The sequence below is a fragment of the Piliocolobus tephrosceles genome, chromosome 20 (genome assembly GCF_002776525.5).
Source record: "Piliocolobus tephrosceles isolate RC106 chromosome 20, ASM277652v3, whole genome shotgun sequence".
Classification (NCBI taxonomy): domain Eukaryota; kingdom Metazoa; phylum Chordata; class Mammalia; order Primates; family Cercopithecidae; genus Piliocolobus; species Piliocolobus tephrosceles.
In genome coordinates, this window is record NC_045453.1 from 1,808,558 (window position 1) to 1,828,894 (window position 20,337).

Here is a 20,337-nt window from a genome sequence, read left to right on the forward strand (position 1 = left end):
GAAGAAACTAAAGTTAGGAATGGTATAGCCCCAACTATTGGAGCTGGGTTGTGATGGGATTTTGGACACAAGAACAAAGAAAAGCCCAGGGAAAAGACACTCATTCATGAGAAGTTGGAAAACAAAGTCTGGCCACAAGTAAGCAATATCATTAGAGAGAAAGTTGTATATGTGCAGATCAAGAAAGAAACTCCTTAAATAAGCCTTCTCTCCCCCAGTAAAACCCTGGAATCCATTGACCCTGGGGTGAGTTACATAATCCTCACTCTCCTTCAGAAGGGAAGGGATGCTTTTATTACTCAATTCGGTTGTTGGCATGGAGTTGTTATTTATTTGTTTTAACAGTGTTTTCCATTATTAGCTATTTTCCTTTCATTTTATACCCTTAGTTATATTAGGTACATTTCAGATAAGTTAGATATATTTATTCTGGTAATGATAAGTAATACAAATATTTTATGCAGACTATCTTAAAATTGAACATCTGAAAATAAGATAACATCTGTCATATGATTATCTAGCCATATACATTCATGTGAGCAACTATGTGTGTGTGTAGCCTTTGAAATGGATTAAAAGAATAGATAGACGGGTACTTTATATAGATATCTATGTGTATATACAGATATAAACATCATTGCCAGTTGCCATCCAGTAATAACCTAGTATATGATGTAACCTTAAACAGTTGTAACAATATCTATTTTTATCTATATAAGATCTATCTATCTAGTGCTCTATGCAGTTACAGATATATGTCTACACATTTCATATAATCTACTTCCTGTGGCATCTATCATTAAATTACGTGTGTGTGTGTGTATTGATAGTGTGCACATGACATATTTATGGTTAAGAATATAAGTGCCCAAATACATATACAACATTTTGGCCAGGTGCAGTGGCTCACGCCCGTAATCCCAGCACTTTGGGAAGCTGAGGCGGGTGTATGGCCTGAGGTCAGGAGTTCAAGACCAATCTGACCAACATGGTGAAACCCCGTCTCTACTAAAATACAAAAATTAGCCAGGCATGGTGGTGCATGCCTATAATCTCAGCTACTTGGGAGGCTGAGGCAGGAGAATCACTTGAACCTGAGAACATGAGGTTGCAGTGAGCCGAGATTGGACCATTGTGCCCCAGCCTGGGAAACAAGAATGAAACTCCATCTCAAAAAAAAAACTAATTGTTTTCATCCAGAATCCAGAATAAACTCTGAACTTTTGATGTCAACCAAGGTGTATAATAGCTCTCACTATATATATGCTAAGAGAAGATGTGTTGCTTTTTTTATTCTCTTTAAGAAAGTTTAACCCTGTCTCTACTCAAAATACAAAAAAATTAGCCAGGCGTGGTGGTGGGCACCTGTAGTCCCTGCTACTTGGGAGACTGAGGCAGGAGAATGGCGTGAACCCGGGAGGCGGAGGTTGCAGTGAGCCGAGATCACGCCACTGTAGTCCAGCCTGGGTGACAGAGCAAGACTCCATCTCAAAAAAAAAAAAAAAAAAAGAAAGTTTACAAGTCATATGGATTTTTATCTTCTAAAGTAGTATAAGGTCCAATGGATCCCATAAATTCAGGGTGAATTTAGGAGCCCTGTCTTTCACTGGGATCAGACCCTTCGTCTGACGGCGGCAAGACAGACCAGGCTAGCAGACCGCAGAGCACCGAGAAGAGGTGTCTTGGGTGCTGCTAAGTGTGTAATCAGCATTGCCAGCATTTCCATTCTACACGCTGTGATGACATGTTACTTGCCTTGCAACTCCTATTTGGACCTGGGTCCCAGGAGGATGGTGAGAGCGAGAAGCCACTCAAATGTGGTGCTCGAGGTTCAGGCAAAAGGTGAGATACTTACCATACACTATCACTACCCCTGTCCAGGGGGTTTCCCATGGGGTCGTAGTACACATCCACACTGAGATTTCGGTCTGTGTCATGAGCTGAGCTGAAGTTGGTGATCACCCGGGAAGGAATCCCCAAAGACCGCAGCGCTGCAAGTCAGGGTGGGCGTGAGGACTCAGGTGGTGGAGACGGTACCTTGGCATAGCCCACTGCCACCCACTGACCCAGCCAAGGCACACCACACCCAAGGTACCTGTGTTGAGGGTCCCAGCAAAGACCCAGCACTGGCCATATCGGACTGGGCTGAAGCCAGATTTTTTCCAGTCTTTGAGGATCTCCACGCTGCCGTTCCAGTTCCTTGGGTCACGACCACCCGTGTAAGTGCCGCTCCAATTCCCAGCAAGCACACCATTGTCATCATTGCTATTGATCTGGGCAGAAACCAGCCCCCAAAATGAGTCAGCACTAATGCCTTTCCTAGAGAGACTGACATGCAGAATTCAGAGGACAAGGTGGGGAGATGAGGAAGGAAGCCAAGGACCATGATTGAACTTTTCTTTGTCTTTTCTAGGTGACTTGGGGATGATCATTGTAACACTTAACCCCTAGGGGTATGGAGTGGTTTGCGAGTTTAGAGGTGCTTTCCCAAACAGGCCATGTTTGATTGTCCTTGATCCATACGTCATTCCAGTGCGGCAACCTGACATGGGAAACAGACAGCACAGCTTGTCTGTGGCAAGGCAGGGCACAAATCCAGCTTGCAGAGGACTTCTGGTAGGAAAGAATTCACAGGCTACCACTGTTATCTGTCTGCCTGGGAGTCCATGGTTTGAAACTCTTTTTTGGTATATGGTCTTACAAAAAGATCACTTTATTTATTTTTTATTATTTTCTGATACGGAGTCTCTCTCACCCAGGCTGGAGTGCAGTGGCATGATCTTGGCTCACTGCAAGCTTCGCCTTCCGGGTTCAAGCAATTCTCCTGGCTCAGCCTCCTGAGTAACTGGTATTATGTGTGCCACCATGCCCGGCTAGTTTTTGTATTTTTGGTAGAGATGGGGTTTCACGATGTTGGTCAGGCTGATCTCAAGTGATCCGCCCATGTCGGCTCCCAAAGTGCTGGGATTATAGGCGTGAGCCACCGCACCCTGCCAAAAAGTCACTTTAGAACTTCAGCAACTAACTTCTTGGAAAGAATAAAGATAGAGTATTTCTTTTCTTTCATTCATTCAGCTATTTGTTTGTTTGTTAGTTTACTCCTTCATTTATTCAATTTAAGGCAAGGTTCTTACCTAAGTGACACAACCAAGAGGCAGCCTGAAAAGATCACTGGACTAGAAATCAAGAGACCTGAGTTCCCTTGTCTTTTAGGGACATACTTGGAAATATTTACAGGTGAAATGATGACAAATGTGTAATGTCTAAGATTTATCAAATCATCTGTGAAAGAGAGGGTCGGAGATGAAATGACACCGGCCTTGAAGAGGTAATTGTTGAAGCTTGAGATGCATACACAGGAGTTCATTATGCTTTTCTCTCTACTTTTATATAGGTCTGAACTTTTCCATAATAAAAGTTAAAAGAGAAAAGGAGACAGTGAGGTTACAAGTCCCACCTTGCCACTTGCCAACTTGATGATTGCACAAAGGTCTGTTCACCTCTCCAGGCCTTAGTTCTTCACCTTCCAATAGGGAAGAGAATTTTCAAGGGAAAGTTAGGACAAAGGCGCTCGGAGGTGTCTTCTGTAGTCAAGGGTCAGGGTTTATGAAACTTTGGCTGTTGTTTATCTAAACTGTGCAATGAGAGGCTGGAACAGGATCTCCGAGGGCTCCTCCAGCCTGTGTGTCTTACCCCCTCTCCTTGGAGTGCCTGTAAGGGGCAAGGCCTATGAGAATGGACAGTCTGGACACAAAAGGATCCCTGCGAGGACAGGTCATGGCCAGCCTTGCCACCACTCAGTGCAGTGGTGAGTTCTGCACCCCTTCAAGGAGGGCCTGGGCTGTCATGGCAGAGTCAGGCAAGACACAGCCTCCTTCGAGACAGAAGGCTGTGCAGTCCTTCCCCATCTCCTGAGTCACTGGTGCTCCAGCCTCCAAAGTGGCTATCAGCACGGTCATCTCTGGCTGAAAGCTGAGCATTTCAAAGCTCTGCACAGGCCATAATTAGTTCATGGCCCAGCCCAGCTGGGAGGTCTGAACGGAGCATCTGGGAGGTGCAGCTGAGGAAACTGGCTCCACGATAAAGTGGTTTGGCCCTGGGGTGCGAGTGAGTCAGCGGCTGCAGGAGCCTCTGGCCTCACCCACTCTCTCCTAGGACAAAGAGGCTCAGCTTTCTAAGTCGCCAGGGCTTTAATCAAACCTCTTCCAGGCCATTTGGTTTCAAGACTCTGCTCCAGGCTCACTTCCTCTCCATACCCTCCCTCGGCTACTCAGGTCCTCGTTCATCTCCTTAGAGCCTCTCAGTTCCCCGGGCCACCTTACTCTTTTCCTGCCAGGCTCAGTCTAAGACTCAGCTCTTTCCAAAAGCCCTCTGAGAGGCACTCCAGATATTTATCATGCAGCTGAGAAGTTGTTCACATTTCTAACCAAGTAACTAGCTCATTAGCATGAACATATCCAACTCAAAAGTCAAGAGCTCAAGAAAGGCCTACACCATGAACCATAGAAATAAATAAATAAAGGTTACAGAATTTCTGGGCAATTACTTAGTTTAAGAGGGTTAAAGTAAAGAATTCACTTTGACTTTTCACCTTTTTTTTTTTTTTTTTTTTGAGACAGGTTCTTACTCTGTCACCCAGGCTGGAAGTACAGTAGTGCAATCATAGCTCACTGCAGCCTGCGACTAATGGACTCATGCAATCCTCCTAGCTCAGTCTCCCAAGTAGCTGGGACTACAGGCATGTGCCACAATGCCTGGCTCCTTGTGTGTGTGTGTAGATGAGGTCTCACTATGTTGCCCAGGCTGGTCTCAAACTCCTGGGCTCAAGTGATTCCCTGCCTCAGCCTCCCAAAGTCCTGGGATTACAGGTGTGAACCACTGCGCCTGATCATGACTTTCTGTGTTTTAACTTACAACTTTTGAGCAGGTTGATCTAGGTTTAGATATTTTGGATGAATATTTTTGGGAACAGGGTCTTACTCTATAACCCAGGCCTGAGTGCAGTGGTGCCATCATAGCTGACTGTAACCTCAAGCTCCTGGGTTCAAGTAGTCCTCTTGCCTCAGCCTCCTGAGTAGCTGGACTACAAGTATGTGCCACCATGCTTGGTTAATTTTTGTCTGTTTGAGATAGGGTCTTACTCTGTCACCCAGACTGGAGCACAGTGGCATGATCTTGGCTCACCACAATCTCTACCTCCTGGGCTCAAGTGCTGGGACTACAGGGACATGCTACCATGTCCTGCTAATTTTTTTTTTTTTTTTTTTTGGTAGAGACAGGGTTTGCCATGTTGTCCAGGCTAGTCTTGAACTCCTGGGCTCAAGTCATCCACCTGCCAAAGTGCTGGGATTACAGGTGTGAGCCACTGTGTCTGCCTATACCTGGCTAGGTTTTTTTTTTTTTTTTCCTGTAGAGATGAGATCTCACTGTGTTACCCAGGCTGGCAGCAAACTCCTGGGCTCAAGCCATCTTCCCACCTCCATCTCCCAAAGCACTGGGATTAGAGGCATGAGCCACCACGCCCAGACTGGATGGAGACATTCTCTGTGCAATGAGCGCAGAGCCATAGATGCCTCCTAGGGGATCTAGCTTGTGTGTGTGTGAGTGTGTGTGAGAGAGACTGTGAGTGTGTGAGTGTGTGTGTGTGTGTGTGTATGTTGTAGGGGCACAGGCCTTTTCCATGAAGGCCTTGTTCTGGTCTGACTTGCATGCTGTGTGCCTTGAATAAGCCACTTCAGCTCTCCAAGCTTGTTTCCCCATCTAGATCATGAATGAGGCAGCCTACCATCGGACACTCTGGGCTGTGCTCTGGGCTGTGGAAGAGACGAGTTAGGCAAAGGAGGTCACCACCTCCAGCTCAGTAGGGGTCTCGCTTCCTTTCCCAGGAGGCCTAGTGATGGAGCAGGGCCCTAGATTTGCATTCTCCCATCTTTGGCAGGCACCCAAAGAGCAAGTTCCCTTTTCCTCTGAGAAAGGCTTCATGATGTGGTAGAAAGGGCTTTGAAGCTGGCTGGACCTGTGTCTGGCTCTGCCTCTGCCGCATACTTACTGTGTGCCTCAGGCAAGCCCTCTAACTTAGAGGGACCTTGCGTTCCAAGTTGGTAAAATGTGTATGATTCTAACCACCAGCTGTAATTGGTGAGGCTTTAATGAGATGACATATATAAAGAGTGTGCGTGCCTAGCCCACAGGTGGTGTTCAATATATGATGACAACTAGTTGTGATCATTTTCCTGTTACTCACCATGGCACTCAGCACCCGGCCAACATATTTTGGGTCATTTCTGCGGGCCACATCAGTAGCAGGGTCACGGCGGAAATTCAGACTCCTATCCAAGATTGAGAGGCAGATGTTCAGAATGTCTTCTTCAAACTGTTCAGAGTGAGACCATACATTACAATGAAAGAAATGACAAGGAAAGTTGGCTCAAGAAGGGAACTACACTGGTGAGAACCACAGGAACTGTCAGATCCTTTGACTCTGTGGCCTCTGGAACTGAGAGCTACTGAGGACAGCCACCACACCCAGCCCTCAACCCCGCAAACTCATCCAGAGCACTCACTACACACAAGACCCTGTGTATTTCCTCAAAGGCAGCTTTTGAAACAAACAAAAAACAAAACAAAAAAGAGAGGAAAGGATAATAAATAAAAAAATTACAAAAAAGAAAAAGGCATAAGACCTTGTGCAAACTCTCCTAAAGTGAATGCATGGGAGGTGGCCTGGTCTAGCCGACGCCCTGGCTGCCACAAACCTCAGGAGCAAGCCGTTTAGCCTGTCTGGCCTTGATTTCTCCATCTGTATAATCAGGCCAAACTCATCTCAGAGTTTTCTTCTATCTCTGACTCCCATCCTTTTTTTTTTTTTTTTTTTTTTTTTTTTGAGACGGAGTCTTGCTCTGTCATCCAGGCTGGAGTGCAGTGGCGCGATCTTGGCTCATTGTGACCTCCACCTCCTGGGTTCCTCCTGGGTTCAGGTGATTTTCCTGCCGCAGCCTCCCAAGTAGCTGGGGCTACAGTAGCCTGCCACCACACCCAGCTAATTTTTGTATTTTTAGTAGAGACAGGGTTTCAACATTTTGGCCAGGCTGGTCTTGAACTCCTGACCTCAGGTGATCCACCCGCCTCAATCTCCCAAAGTGCTGGGATTACAGGCGTGAGTCACCGCACGTGGCCTGCCTACAATCTTGAACGTGTTATTGAGACTCCTGGAGAACTAGTTATAAAAATAAAATCTCTTGTTAAGTATGTGTATTTGAAGCGTTTTGCACAAAATAAGACTTAATTGAAGTCATTGCTTCTCAAACTGAGAAGGCTGAGCCCCTCTTGACTTGGGTCTTTGCATTTGCTTTTCCTTCTGCCTGATGCTGTTTCCCAGGATCTCTGTCTGGTGCCCTCATCTCCTTCAAGTTCCTGATCAAAGGCTCCTTTCTAAGTGAGGCCCTCCCTGACCATGCCATCAAATAAAATAAAATAAAATAAAATAAAATAGCCTCTCTTCCACTCCTAAGTGCACTCTATTCACTATCCTTCTCTTTTTTCCTTCCTCCCAATAAAGGAGATAGCCAACTTGCTCCAGTTGACTACAGACAGGGTCTGTAGATGGTCCAAGCACACATCCTTCTGATATCCAAGGCACCCCGCCCGAGGTGCTTTATTCTAATGCCTTTGTCTGGTGGATAAAATAAAAGGTGGAGGGCATCCCTGAAAATTTTCTAAACTGACCAAATCTGAGAACTCTGTAGACGCAAATGGGAATCACTATAATAAAGGACCAAGAGGGTGTAGCTTGGAAAGGCTGAGTGGGCACACTAAGGAAGTTTCATCACATTTTTACATGGAATGAAAAACAGAAGCTACATCACTGTCCCCAGTGTCTCTAGGGGGCCTTATATCTATGTGTGCACCCTGGCACCAATACTACTTCACTGCGTCAATTGAGTTATGTGTATGTTCTATCTTGCTCACTAGATTGCGACCCCTTCAAAGATAGATCTGTCTTATTCATCTCCTGTATCCTTAGTGTGGATCCTGGGGTCTGATACATAATAGGTGGCCAATGAAAGTCTTCTGAATGCATGAACAAATAGAAGGGCAGGCAGATGGACAGATGTGGACTTCCCATTGATCTGTGGGGCAAGCTGCTGAGCTTCTCGGGTAAAAGGGACATTACCCTCAGCCTCCTTATGACCCTTTTACCTGTCCAAAGTTCCAGCCAATCATGCTAATTCGATTTGTGCTTCCCACATAGATGATGCCGGCATCTTCCTGAACATACTCTTCTCTCTCAGCATGGTTACCCATAAAGACGCTATCCGCTGTTTGATACAAAAAGCAGACACCAAGGACTAGAATCCTAGGAGGACTGTAGGGATCATTCCTCCTCTCCTCCAACTCCTGAACTGGCCTGGGGGTGAGAGCAAGCCCCACCTTTTGCCCTCCCCTGACCCTTGGGCTGAAATTCTTCCAACTCCAATTGTGGGAACTATGAGCTGGAAAGAGAAGCTAGGATGACTTGAGGGTCTGAAAATGAGACCCTGGGGATGAGACACCTGCTCTTTCTGGCAGGAAGCTATCTCCATGCTGTGGAATTATACTGTGGTATGGTCCCTTAAAATGAACCGTGCTATGCAGTTTGTAAAAGTTCAATGTGATCTCGACAATATTCCCAGAAGAAACAGCAGGATGTCCATTTAATGGTGAGGACTTAGAGATAGAGGGACTGCCTAGACGCAGACGCTGCTGAAGTGTCAGAGCTCCTCATTTCTAGCTTCTGCACCCTTTCCACAGCCCATGGACTTTCCCTAATCAAACCTGAGCCTGTGAAGATCATTTCCCCCATCCCCTTTCTCTTTTCTAGCTTAGACCAGGGCTGAGAGTATGGGTGGTTAGACACCTACCGTTCAGCCAGGGGTTAAAAAGCAGTATGAATGTCCCAAGTTTCACAGAGGAGACGCCACCCTGGGAAGAGATCTGGAGGGCCATTGTGTACTGTCCTATGGGTGCGCTGGCAGGACTGGAAATGCTAATAGTCAGAGTATTGCCATTGCTGGCCTGAAGCACCGCACTCCAGCCACCGCTACTGCCATTGGAGAGTGGAAACACAGCCTTCGTCATGGCCGACTCGGAGGGGTAAGGCCCTGTCAAAGAAGACAGAGGTTGAGAAAAACCAACAAGCACTGGTCAGACTGTGGAAAGACCAGGTTCCAATAACAACCCCCGTCTGGGGGACATGAGCCAATGAAGCATCATATTCTGCCACTGGAAGTAACTGGAATGAACATACAGGCCAGATCCCTCTTGATTTGAGGATGGTGACTCTCAGTCAGGCTCAGAGATGGATAGCAACTTGCCCAAGGCCACAATGAATCAATGACAGAGCAAGGCTAGAGCCCAATGCCAGTGGTCCCAGTGTGGTCCCCATCACTCCTTGAATGCACAAGGGCTACTCAGGTATGTGTGTGTTTGGGCAGGGAGGGGAATGCGCAGGTACCTGTGGAGACAATGAACTCCAGTCTTTCACTAGAGCCAAGGCCTTTGTTCATGAGCATTAAGACCTGGAAGTTTTGGCCTCTCCGCAAGATGAGCTCCTGGCTGGAGAACTTGTGTGTGTGATGCGCTTGTCGGTTGAAGGCCGTCTGCCAGTTGATACTCTGGAGTCCTAGAGCTGTGAGGCAGAAAAGAGAACCTGAAGTCCTAGGAGGCAAGGAATGGTGGTGTGGGGGAAGGGTATAAGTTACCAAAGAGCAGCTTTGGGGTGAGGCTCGTCGAGGGCAGAGCCAAATTCCTGGAAAGAATCACGTTAAAATCCAAAGACCTTGATCGCATAGCAAGAACGTCACAACCTATTCCCATTCAGTCTTTCCAGTCTCAGTTATGCCAGCTCCCAGCATGTAAGATCACAGAAACTGCTCTGCCCTTTCAGACAGCTGAACCTCTGTGCATCCTGTTCCCACAGCTAAGAGTGTCTTTTCCCCTCCATCTGCTGAGCTGTCACTCGGCCCTTAGGGAACAGGCCAAATGTTCAGCGGAACTCCATCCAATCAATGAGAAGAACTATGTCACCAGAGCGCCTACATTCTGTTTGCTTTCAGCATTTCTCATTGCTTTGTGGATGGGGGCTCCTACAGAACTGAAGGGAGGCGCTGGGCATGGTGGCTCACGCCTGTAATCCCAGTACTTTGTGTGGCTGAGGCAGGTGGATCACCTGAGGTCAGGAGTTTGAGACCAGTCTGGCCAACATGGTGAAACCCCGTCTCTACTAAAAATACAAAGAATTAGCTGGGCGTGGTGATGCACACCTGTAATCCCAGCTACTCAAGAGGCTGAAGCAGGAGAATCACTTGAATCTGGGAGGTGGAGGTTGCAGTGAGCCAAGGTCACAACCATTGCATTTCAGCCTGGGCGACAAGAGCAAAACTCTGTCTCAAAAAAAAAAAAAAAAAAAAGAACTGAAGGGAGGATACTTATCTCACACCCATCACCCTGGTTTGGCTTCTTTGTTGTCCCCTTGTGTGTCCCCAGACGCCAAGCATGTTTCGCCTCTCCAGCATCCAGCAATGTTTATTTTTGCATCTTTTACCTTCCCTGTATTTGCAACGCCTTGGTGTTGGCCTGGGCCTCTGATGCTAGCGAGGCTGGCGGAGACTCTGAGCAGTGTTTCTAGGCCTAGTGATTGGGGAATTCTTGGCCCAGAGGGGACTTGCAAATGCTCACTGGCAAGAGCTGTTTATAGGAGCAGGTCAAAGGCCATGAATGACCTGGATAGGACCCGAAGACAAACATCTCAAAATCCACCCTCCTGATTTCTTCTCATATGATTGTGAAGATGACGGAGCTAAACTGAGAAGGGTTTATGAGAGATGCCACAATGTACCAGATGTTCACTGATATAAACTTTTTGGGAAATCTTCCTATGAGTTATGTTTAAGAGGTTACATCACCCATTCTTCCGCAAACCAAATTGGTCTCTGTCTTTACAAAGAGGCCACAGCTCTGATGAGAGTGTAAGGGTGCATTCCAGTGCCAGACACAGCTCTTTTTCATATGTGTCCATCTCTCTGCATCAGAACATCCCTTTTTAATCTTTTATTCTATTTTATTTTTGAGGCAGGATCTGGCTCTGTTGTTGCCTCAGGCTGGATTGCAGTGGTGTGATCTTGGCTCACTGTAACCTCTGGCTCCTGAGCTCAAGGGATTCTCCCACCTCAGCCTCCCCATTAGCTGGGACTACAGGCATGAGCCACCACTCAAGGCTAACTTCTGTATTTTCTGTAGAGACAGAGTTTTGTCATGTTGCCCAAGTTGGCCTCAAACTCCTGGGCTCAAGTGATCTGCACGCCTTGGCATTCCAAAGTGCTGCGATTACAGGCATGAGCCACTGCACCCAGCGCCCTCTTGATCTTTCTATTCGGATGCCTAGCACACTGCTTGACTGTATTAGGATAATTAGATAAATAAATGGATGAAGGAATAAATGAACAAAGAAAAGACTAATGTCATGAGATGATCATCATGACAACAGCTCAAAATTTAGTCTACAAGGAAAACTGAATATGAAGTATTCATTCAATAAAAATATTACAGCAACTATTATTCATAGGACATTGTGTGAGGCACAATGTTGGGAGTGTAAACGTGTATGAAGTGTAGTTGTAACTCTCCAAGAGCTTCAGCAGTGGATAAGACAAGCATAAGTGATCATGAATGATGGAATGGGGTAAATCCAGGAAAGGTGTATGAGAGATGCAGGCAGGAAAAAAAAAAAAAAATCACTTTCAGTTGTAGGGATCAGGAAAAGCTACACTGAAAATGTTGGGCCTTGAAAGGAGAAAGAATTTTGTCAGGTGCCCATAGAGCAGCCTGCATTCTAGACGGTGGGAAGGAGAGGCTCAAAGGCACAAGAGAAGGAGTGATGTTATTTGTCTAGAGCATCGGCCCTTCGTGGAGAAGAGAGAAAGGTGAGACAGGAGTGAGTGGGGGCCAGAGCAGGACTGGGGAGGGGCTTCCACTCAAAAGCACTGGAGATGGGGCGGAGGGTCACCATAGGTACCCTCTCCAGTAAAATGCAGGCTCCCTGGGATGGTGAGCCAACCTGCCGTTGGAGAGAGGGGACTCAAGAGATGAGCTTACTCCCAGTTCAGGGTGCTAAATTCATTCATTCAAACATCCACTCACTCATTCATTTAACAAATATTCATTGAAAGAATAAATTAATAGATGTTTGCATAAATTCAGGGAAACTAAGACATTCACGCAATCAACAAGGATCTGTTGAATGAAGGGAAGAAATAAGGGAGGACAGAAAGGACAGAGGGAGCAGGGGGAAAATGAGCCTTCCTGTACCTGAGTAGCCAACAGAGACAGCCCAGAACTCAGACACTGGCAAACACTGAGCCCTAGATGGCTGTGTACAGCTGATAGATGCCAGATCTCTCTAGGAAAACGGCCCTCAAATTTCTCCCCTCTCCTCCTGCCAATCTTGCTCACTACTTTCTGTGCATCCCAGCCAGTTGCAATTTGGTAGAGCTTTACTCGCTTTAGAAAAAAGAACGGCTGGCCGGGTGCAGTGACTTACACCTATAATCCCAGCTCTTTGGGAGGCCGAGGTGGGTAGATCATTTGAGGTCAGGAATTCGAGACCAGCCTGGCCAACATGGCAAAACCCCATCTCTACTAAAAATTAAAAAATTAGCCTGGCATGGTAGCGCATGCCTGTAGTCCCAGCTACTCAGGAGGTTGAGGCAGGAGAATCACTTGAACCTGAGAAGTGGAGCTTGCAGTGAGTTGAGATCATGCCACCGCACTCCAGCCTGGGTGACAGAGCAAGACTCCATCTCAAAATTAAAAAAGAAAAGAAAAGAAAAACAAAAAAGAAGAGCTCTCAAATAAGAACCTCTGGAAATATATGTTTTTAAGAAACAAGAACTCTATGGAACATGTGGTTTCAGACCACTTGAGCCTTCCTAGAGATTTTTCACCCCACCCCCAAATCCCAAAGGATGCATGTCCTTTTCCAGATAAAGCTCACTCTAGACCACGAGTTCTTTGAAAGTAGAAAGTCTCCAGATGGCTTTGTCCAGCACAGGGGTAAGGAAAGAGGGGCAGGGTACTCAGCATCACTTGCTGGCACCTGCCTCTCCCAACAGGCCCACATCCTTCCTTGCTCCACCAAAGCTCATGCATTGTTTGCTGCGGCTGTGTCAATAGTAGAGGCCCCTCCCATTCATCCCAGAGACCAATGTCTTGTCCCTAGAGAGGATGAAAAAGAAAAGACTGAGCTCCAGGGTGCCTCCCAACAGGGAAACCTGCAGGAAGAACATGAGGGGCACTTTGCATGCCCCACCAGGTCAGACCTGGGGTGACTGTGGTGGTGGTGATCATACTATTAGCTGAAGTTTACTGCGCATTTGTGTGCCAGCCATCTTTCAAAGTGTTTATGTGCATTAGTTCATTAACTCTATGAGGCAGGCGCTTGTAGACGTCCTGTTTTACAGACAAGGAAGCCAAGGTGTACAGAAACCAGGTACCTTGGTCACGGTCACCCCACTCCACAGTGGAGGACTGCAGGCTCCAGAGCCCACACTCATCATCTCTGCCTTTTCTGACACCAAGCGTGAGCCCCGGCAGCACCATCAAGCCTTGCTCTCTGTTAGGATGGCTGTGGGATGTGCGAGACTGCTCCAAGCTGGAGGAGGAGGAAATGTGGGGCTCACTTTTGTCATCAGCCTTCTTTATGCCAACTGCTATGCGCAGTCCACAGAACACGTTATGTATATGCTCAATGAAATCTTACAATGAGAAACCAAGGCTCAGAGGCCAGATAGCTTATCTGAGGTCACATACCTGGAAATTGGCAGAGCCAGGATTCTGAACCCAGGTGTGGCATAATGAGAAATATATATTTGATCTCTGCTTTCTCTTGGCACAAAGTTCCTGAAACCCTTGGAACCTCCAAAATGATGAATGACTTTCTGTATGCTAATAAGATGACTGGTACTGGCAGCTCCTGGATAGCCTCAGGATGGGAGTTGGTTGCCAGGGGAGCCAACCAGTGATTAGAAACTTGGGACTTTCAGCCTCTTGCCCACTACCCACTTCCACAGAGGGGAGAGGGACTGGAGGTTGATTTCATCACCAATGACTGATGACTTAATGAATCATGCCTAAGAATGAAGCCTTCATAAAAACCCAAACCCCAAAGGATGGGGCCTGAGGAGCCTCCAGGCTGAACTCATGGAAGTGCTGGGAGGGGGGCATGGGGGCTCTGCGCCCCTCCCCACACCTTATCCCAGGCATCTTTTCCATCTGGCTGCTTCTGAGTTGTATCCTTTTATCATAAACCGGTCGTCTGTTTTCCTGAGTTCTGTGAGCCATTCTAGCAAATCTTCAAACCTGAGAAGGGGCTGGTGGGAACTCCCGATTTAAATCTGGTCAGTCAGACGCACAGGTGACAACTTCTGAAGCACTGGCATCTGAAGTGGGGCAGTTTGGTGGGACTGAGGGGCGTGTGCACACCCTGTGGGCTGTGTGCTAACTCCCAACAGTGTGAGAACTGAGTTGAGTTGTAGGACACCCAGTGGTGTCCACTGAGAATCGCTTGGTATGAGAACAAACCCCACACATTTGGCGGCTAGGAAGTATTAAGAGTAGTCTGGACGAAAAAATGGTGTTTCTGTTTTCACCAGGCCTTACTGACTCTACCCTGTCGCTGTGGTCCTGAAACCTTTTGAAAGAGGGTCTCATGCAGGATTTTGAGTCCAGAAGGTGCCCTAGATGGTAAGGGGCCCTCATGCTGCATTGTACACCTGCTAGCATTTGGATTCTGACAGAGGAGAGACACTGAGCTCCTGGAAGGAAAACATCTCTTCCAAAAGAACTGTCTTCAGGGGAGGTGGACAAAGGGGACAGCCTGCCCTGCATCCCCCAGTAGGAACTGCCAGCTGAGAGCGTGCTCATCAAGCTTCCGGTGTGATTCTGAACCGTTCACCAGCTGCCTCCCTCAGTCATCATCCTGTCCCTTAACCCTAAGATTGCTCTGCCAGCCCCCAAATCAAGGATCCAATGATCCTGTCTCCCCAACCCCAAAGCCCTTGACATGGCACTCATCACAGCCCACCCGGTCAGAATGTGTAGGAAAAGAGAGGAGGGAAAGGTATTCAGCCATCTAAGGTTCTCAAGTTTACTGCTCTTTATGTATATTTATGAGCCTCAGGGCTGTCTTCTGCACCAGTCTGGGTGAAGGGAGGAGAAGAAGAGATAGGAGTCGCATGATTCTTATAACTGACTCATCAACGTACACAGTTAAAAGACATCAGTGGGAAAAGAAACCTCAGAGACCAATCACATACTCCTAACCCTGATTCCAGACGTGAGCACACGGAGGCCGGAGAGGTGGTTTGCCCACAGTGTGACATCTCCAAACTCTGATTCCTTGCCACCTCCCTGAGTTAATGCTTAACTCCAGTGTCAGGCCTGGGGCAATTTCTCAGATTTTTTTTCCTGAGAACATCAGTGCCAGCAGCAATTCTAATGTGGTGGACTGCCAGATAAATATCTATCCTGATGTTCACTTGCTCCTTCTTTCCTGGTAATGAAATCCCCCATATGTACAGGCACTGCTTTCCCAGGCTCCACTCTGGCTCGGTGACCATGAGGGTAAATTTGGGCCAAAAGCTTATAGGCAGAAGTTATAGGTATTAACTTCCAGGAAATCTCTCTTTTAAAAAATTGAGATAAAATTCACAACATAAAAAATGCCATTTAAACCATTTTAAAATGTACAATACAGGGGCATTTAGTATATTCACAATATGCAATTATCTCCACTACCTAGTGGCAGAACTTTCTCATCACTCCCCAAAGAATCCCCCAATCCATGAGGAGGAACTCCCCATTTCCTCCTATCCCCAGCCCCTGCCAACCCCAGCTCTTTCTGTCTCTGTGGATTTGCCTATCCTGGGCATTTCTTTTTCTTTTTGTTTCTTTTCTTTTCTTTTCTTTTTTTGAGACGGAGTCTCCCTCTGTCGCCCAGGCTGGAGTGCAGTGGTATGGTCTTGGCCTCACCGCAACCACCGCCTCCCGGGTTCAAGTGATTCTCCTGCCTCAGCCTCCTGAGTAGCTGGGATTACAGGCAGGTGCTACCACGCCCGGCTAATTTTTTTGTATTTTTTGTATTTTTGATAGAGACGGGGTTTCACCATGTTGGCCACCCTGGTGTCGAACTCCCAACCTCAAATTGTCCACCCACCCGGCCTCCCAAAGTGCTGGGATTACAGTCATGAGCCACCTCACCTGGCCCTATTCTGGGCATTTCATAAATTAACAAATGGAATCACACAATATGTGATTTGGGTCTGACTTATTTCACTTGGCGTAATGTTTTCAAGGCTCGGTCATGTTGGAGGATGTATCAGTAGTTCATTCTTTTCTTACGGATGAATGATAGTCTATTATGTAAATATTCCATGTTTTGTTGATGCATTCATCAGCTGATGGACATCTGGGTTGTCCCTATCTTTCAGCTACTCTGAGTAGTGCTGCTATGAAAGCGTACTTGGTAATATTTGTTTGAACACCTGTTTTCAATTTTTATTTTATTTTTATTTTTTTTTTAGAAAACCTCTTTATATAAACAGTTGGCAAATACCCTTTTCCTGTTTTCTTCCTCTTGTTCCATCCTGCTATCTGGACACGGACAAGGTTCTAGCGGCCGTCTCAGACCATGCAGAGCCATATGTACCCTAGCAATGGTGGAGAGGAGACTGGACAGAGCTGGGCCCTGAGAATGGTGCCACCACCTGGCCTGCCCAGAACTGCCTGCATACAGGCTGCTCACGCAAGGAAGAAATAAACTTCTGTCTTATTTTCCTAAGCTATTTTTTTTGGGTGGGGGGGCATTCACCATCAATCACAGCCAAACATAATCACAAGTATGTTAATGTAACCCCTGCCCATTTATTCTGTGGTCCCTTTTTGGCAGAGGTCATGTGAAAAGCACAGAGAAAGACTCCAGATGTGAAAGGGAAGTTGCTATTGCGCCATCTCAATCCTTGTCAGCCTGGCTCTGCAATTGAATCACCTGCAGCAGACGAGTGAGAATGACTTGGTCGCCGGGTATGTGATGGGGCTCTCATCTCCTATTCCAGGGAGGACCACCCCACAGAGTGGCTGACAGGGGGCCCAATATAGAGTGATGCTACTCTAGTGACTGGGACTATCCCTAGCCCCCACCCAGACTCTACTTCCCGTATCTTTTCTCTACACATAGATGCATTTTTATTTTACAGAAGTCTAGAGTTAATGAGGGCTGACAGAAATGCTAAAAAGTGGCTGAGCACAGTGGCTCACACGTGTAATCCCAACGCTTTGGAAGGCCAAGGCAGGAAGATCACCTGAGGTCAGGAGTTCGAGACCAGCCTGGCCATCATGGCGAAACCCCATCACTACTAAAAATACAAAAATTAGCTGGATGTGGTGATGTATGCCTGTAGTTCCAGCTACTTGGGAGGCTGAGGCAGGAGAATGGCTTGAACCTGGAGGTGGAGGCTGCAGTGAGCTGAGATCTCACCACTGTGCTCCTGCCATTCCTGCCTAGGTGACAGAGGGAGACTCTGTCTCAAAAAAAAAAAAAAAAAAAAAAAAGCTAAAAAGTATCTAGCTGAGTGGTTTTCCAGCTCTATTGAGAGAGGCCAAATCAAGAAATCTAATAGTCTTTACATACATGGATCTGGAAATGACACGAAGTTTCACAGGGCTAAAGCCTACTATGTATCAGGGTACTCTGATATTTTCTCTTCGGCTTTTTCTCTTTCTTAATGGCTGGTCACAGTCCACTAAACTGATTTTACAACCTGCTAATGGATGGCAACTGGCAGCTTGAAAAACAGTGATGTAATCTAGTATGCCCACATGACAGGTCAGAAAGCTGAGGCCCTGAAAGGGGAAGCCATCTGCGGAGGTCACAGAGTTGAAGCAGATCTTAGCCCAGAAGCCAGGTCTCAGATCCTGGTCACCGACAGGCTGTGAGTCAATCCCACTTCCCACCCCTAGACACTGGGAACATCTTTAGCCCCTGGCCAGCCCTCCTCTGGCTCCAAGGACACAGGTGCTTTCCTCCTCAGCACCCATCTCTCTCTCCTTTCTCTCTTTCTAGCCTGTGCCATTTCCTTTTAACTTCTGCCACATATCCTGACATTTGCAAGCCCTGTGCAGCACAGGTGGCACAATTTCTTGGCATTCAGGCAGAGTAAGAGGCTGGTAAGGATGAAGAGAAATGAGCCCTGGATTGGTGCCTGGACCGGTGAGAGGCCCTGAGCAAGGGTGTCAATGTCTCTGAATTGTACTTTTCTCATCTGTAGAAGAGGGACAGTGAGACCTAACATCTTCCCTCTTAGGGTTATTGTTGGGATTCAACATATACCCATCACTAGCACCGGGACCCCCAGAGATTGGGGGAAACAAATGCCTTGGGATCCCATATATAATGGCAAAAACAAGCATTTTAATGGGCTTTTAATGGGCTGCTATTGAGGACATCTTATGTGTCAGAAACTAGCTAAGCATTTCACCTGCGTTATGTCTTTTAATAGTCACAAAATATTGACTATTAAAAAGATGTTGCTATCCCTATTTCACAGAGGAGGGATTTGGAAGTCCAGTCAGGTGAAGTCACTTACTCAATATCACACGCTCAGGCAGAGGCTGGACTCAAGCCCGGACTGAAAGCCAATTTTGCCTGAGCAGATATGACTCCAAGCTGCTGCCTTGCAGCCAACCAAGGCAGCAGTGACTTAGACACAGGTCCTGGAGGGGCCATCCACAGCCTACTCTCTGCCTAGACACCCTATGGTCAGGGCAAAATGAGAGGACAGAAGGACTTCTCTTCCTAAGCGAGAGTTTAGAATCTCTGAGACCAGAGGCTGTCAACCCTAGCTGCCCAGAAGAACCACCTAGAGAATGTTTTATTGCTCTGAGACCCATCCTAGGAAAATTCAATTAGAATCTTTGGATAGGGGTGACACTAGCATTTCTTTCTTTTCTTTTTTTTTCTTTCTCTTTCTTTCTTTCTCTTTCTCTCTCTTTCTTTCTTTCTCTCTCTCTCTTTTCCTTCCTTCTTTCTTTCCTTCCTTCCCTCCCTCCCTTCCTTCCCTCCCTCCCTTCTTTCTTTCCTTTCTTTCTTCCTTCCTTTCTTTTTTTTTTTAACGGAGTCTCTTTCTGTTGCCCAAGCTGGAGTGTGGTGGTGTGATCTCAGCTCACTGCAACCTCTGCCTCCTGGGTTTAAGCGATTCTCTTGCCTCACTGTAACCTCAGCCTCCCAAGTAGTTGGGACTACAAGCGCACACCAGCATGCCCCACTAATTTTTGCATTTTTAGTAGATGAGATTTTGCCATATTGGTCAGGCTGGTCTCAAACTCCTCACCTCAGATGATCTGCCCACCTTGGCCTCCCAATGTGCTGAGATTACAGGCGTGAGCCACTGCACCTGGCCAGCATTTTCTTTAAAGCTCTCTTGGTGATTCTAATGTGCAGCAAGGACTTAGGCCTATTTATCGTCTACACTTATCAAATCTCCTTCACATGAATTATCTGACCAGAGCCACCCAGCAGCTATAGGAAGGAGGCAGGGGAGGAGTCACTGTCCTCTTTTTACAAATAAGGAAAATCAGGCTGAGGGAGGGTAAGGCTGACTCCTTCTGACTCCATCTCTCAGCTCCTACCAAGATCCTGGGCCTTGTGCCCTCCACTACTAAGTGAGATTTCCTAACTTCAGCACACACCCCAGCCTGGCACGTGGGCCCTGGGGAGGAGAACGATTGCTCCATCTGCAGAGACTGTCCTGCGGGGCGGAGCCAGCATGAAGTTATTTGAGGTGAACAAGAGGAGCGCACAGGCACGAGGACTTTGGACTTGGGAATGGATGACCGGGGAGCAGGGAAAACTTGTGCTAAAAGGTGCTTAATGGAGAGGGAATCCTCTTAATGGAGAGGGGATCCCCTGGGAATCGCCCCTGATTAGAAAATGTAATTCATCTCATAGGGTTTTTCTTAAATCCCCCAAGACAAGGAGAAAACAGGCTCATGAAAAAAGTTTCCAGGTAATCATAAGCACCCATGAGGTGGATACTGCAATAACCCCATTTTGAAGATGAGGAAACTGAGACACACAAGTTAAGTGACCTGCCCAAGACTACTCATCTTGTAAGGGGCAGAGTGGAGACTTGATGCAGAGAGCACCTCCGAACCTTCACTCTTAACCCGTCAGCTATCCTGTAAGGAATCCTACAGGAACAAATGCTGGAATACGGGCAGCTGCCATTCCCAGTGGAATGAAGCTGC

The 20,337-nt window shown here is 47.0% G+C and overlaps 1 protein-coding gene across 1 annotated transcript in view; it reads right to left on the reverse strand.

The window, feature by feature from the left end:
• The window catches only part of TGM3 (transglutaminase 3), an 83,408-nt gene that overhangs the window by 23,748 nt on the left and 39,323 nt on the right, over positions 1-20,337 (reverse strand). The window contains exons 3-8 of the mRNA XM_023220203.2: positions 9,494-9,667; positions 8,901-9,140; positions 8,200-8,318; positions 6,245-6,373; positions 2,096-2,273; positions 1,856-1,991 (exon numbers count right to left, since the gene is read on the reverse strand). Of these exons, the coding sequence (XP_023075971.2) occupies positions 1,856-1,991; positions 2,096-2,273; positions 6,245-6,373; positions 8,200-8,318; positions 8,901-9,140; positions 9,494-9,667 (976 nt within the window). The remainder of the gene's footprint in view (positions 1-1,855; positions 1,992-2,095; positions 2,274-6,244; positions 6,374-8,199; positions 8,319-8,900; positions 9,141-9,493; positions 9,668-20,337) is intronic.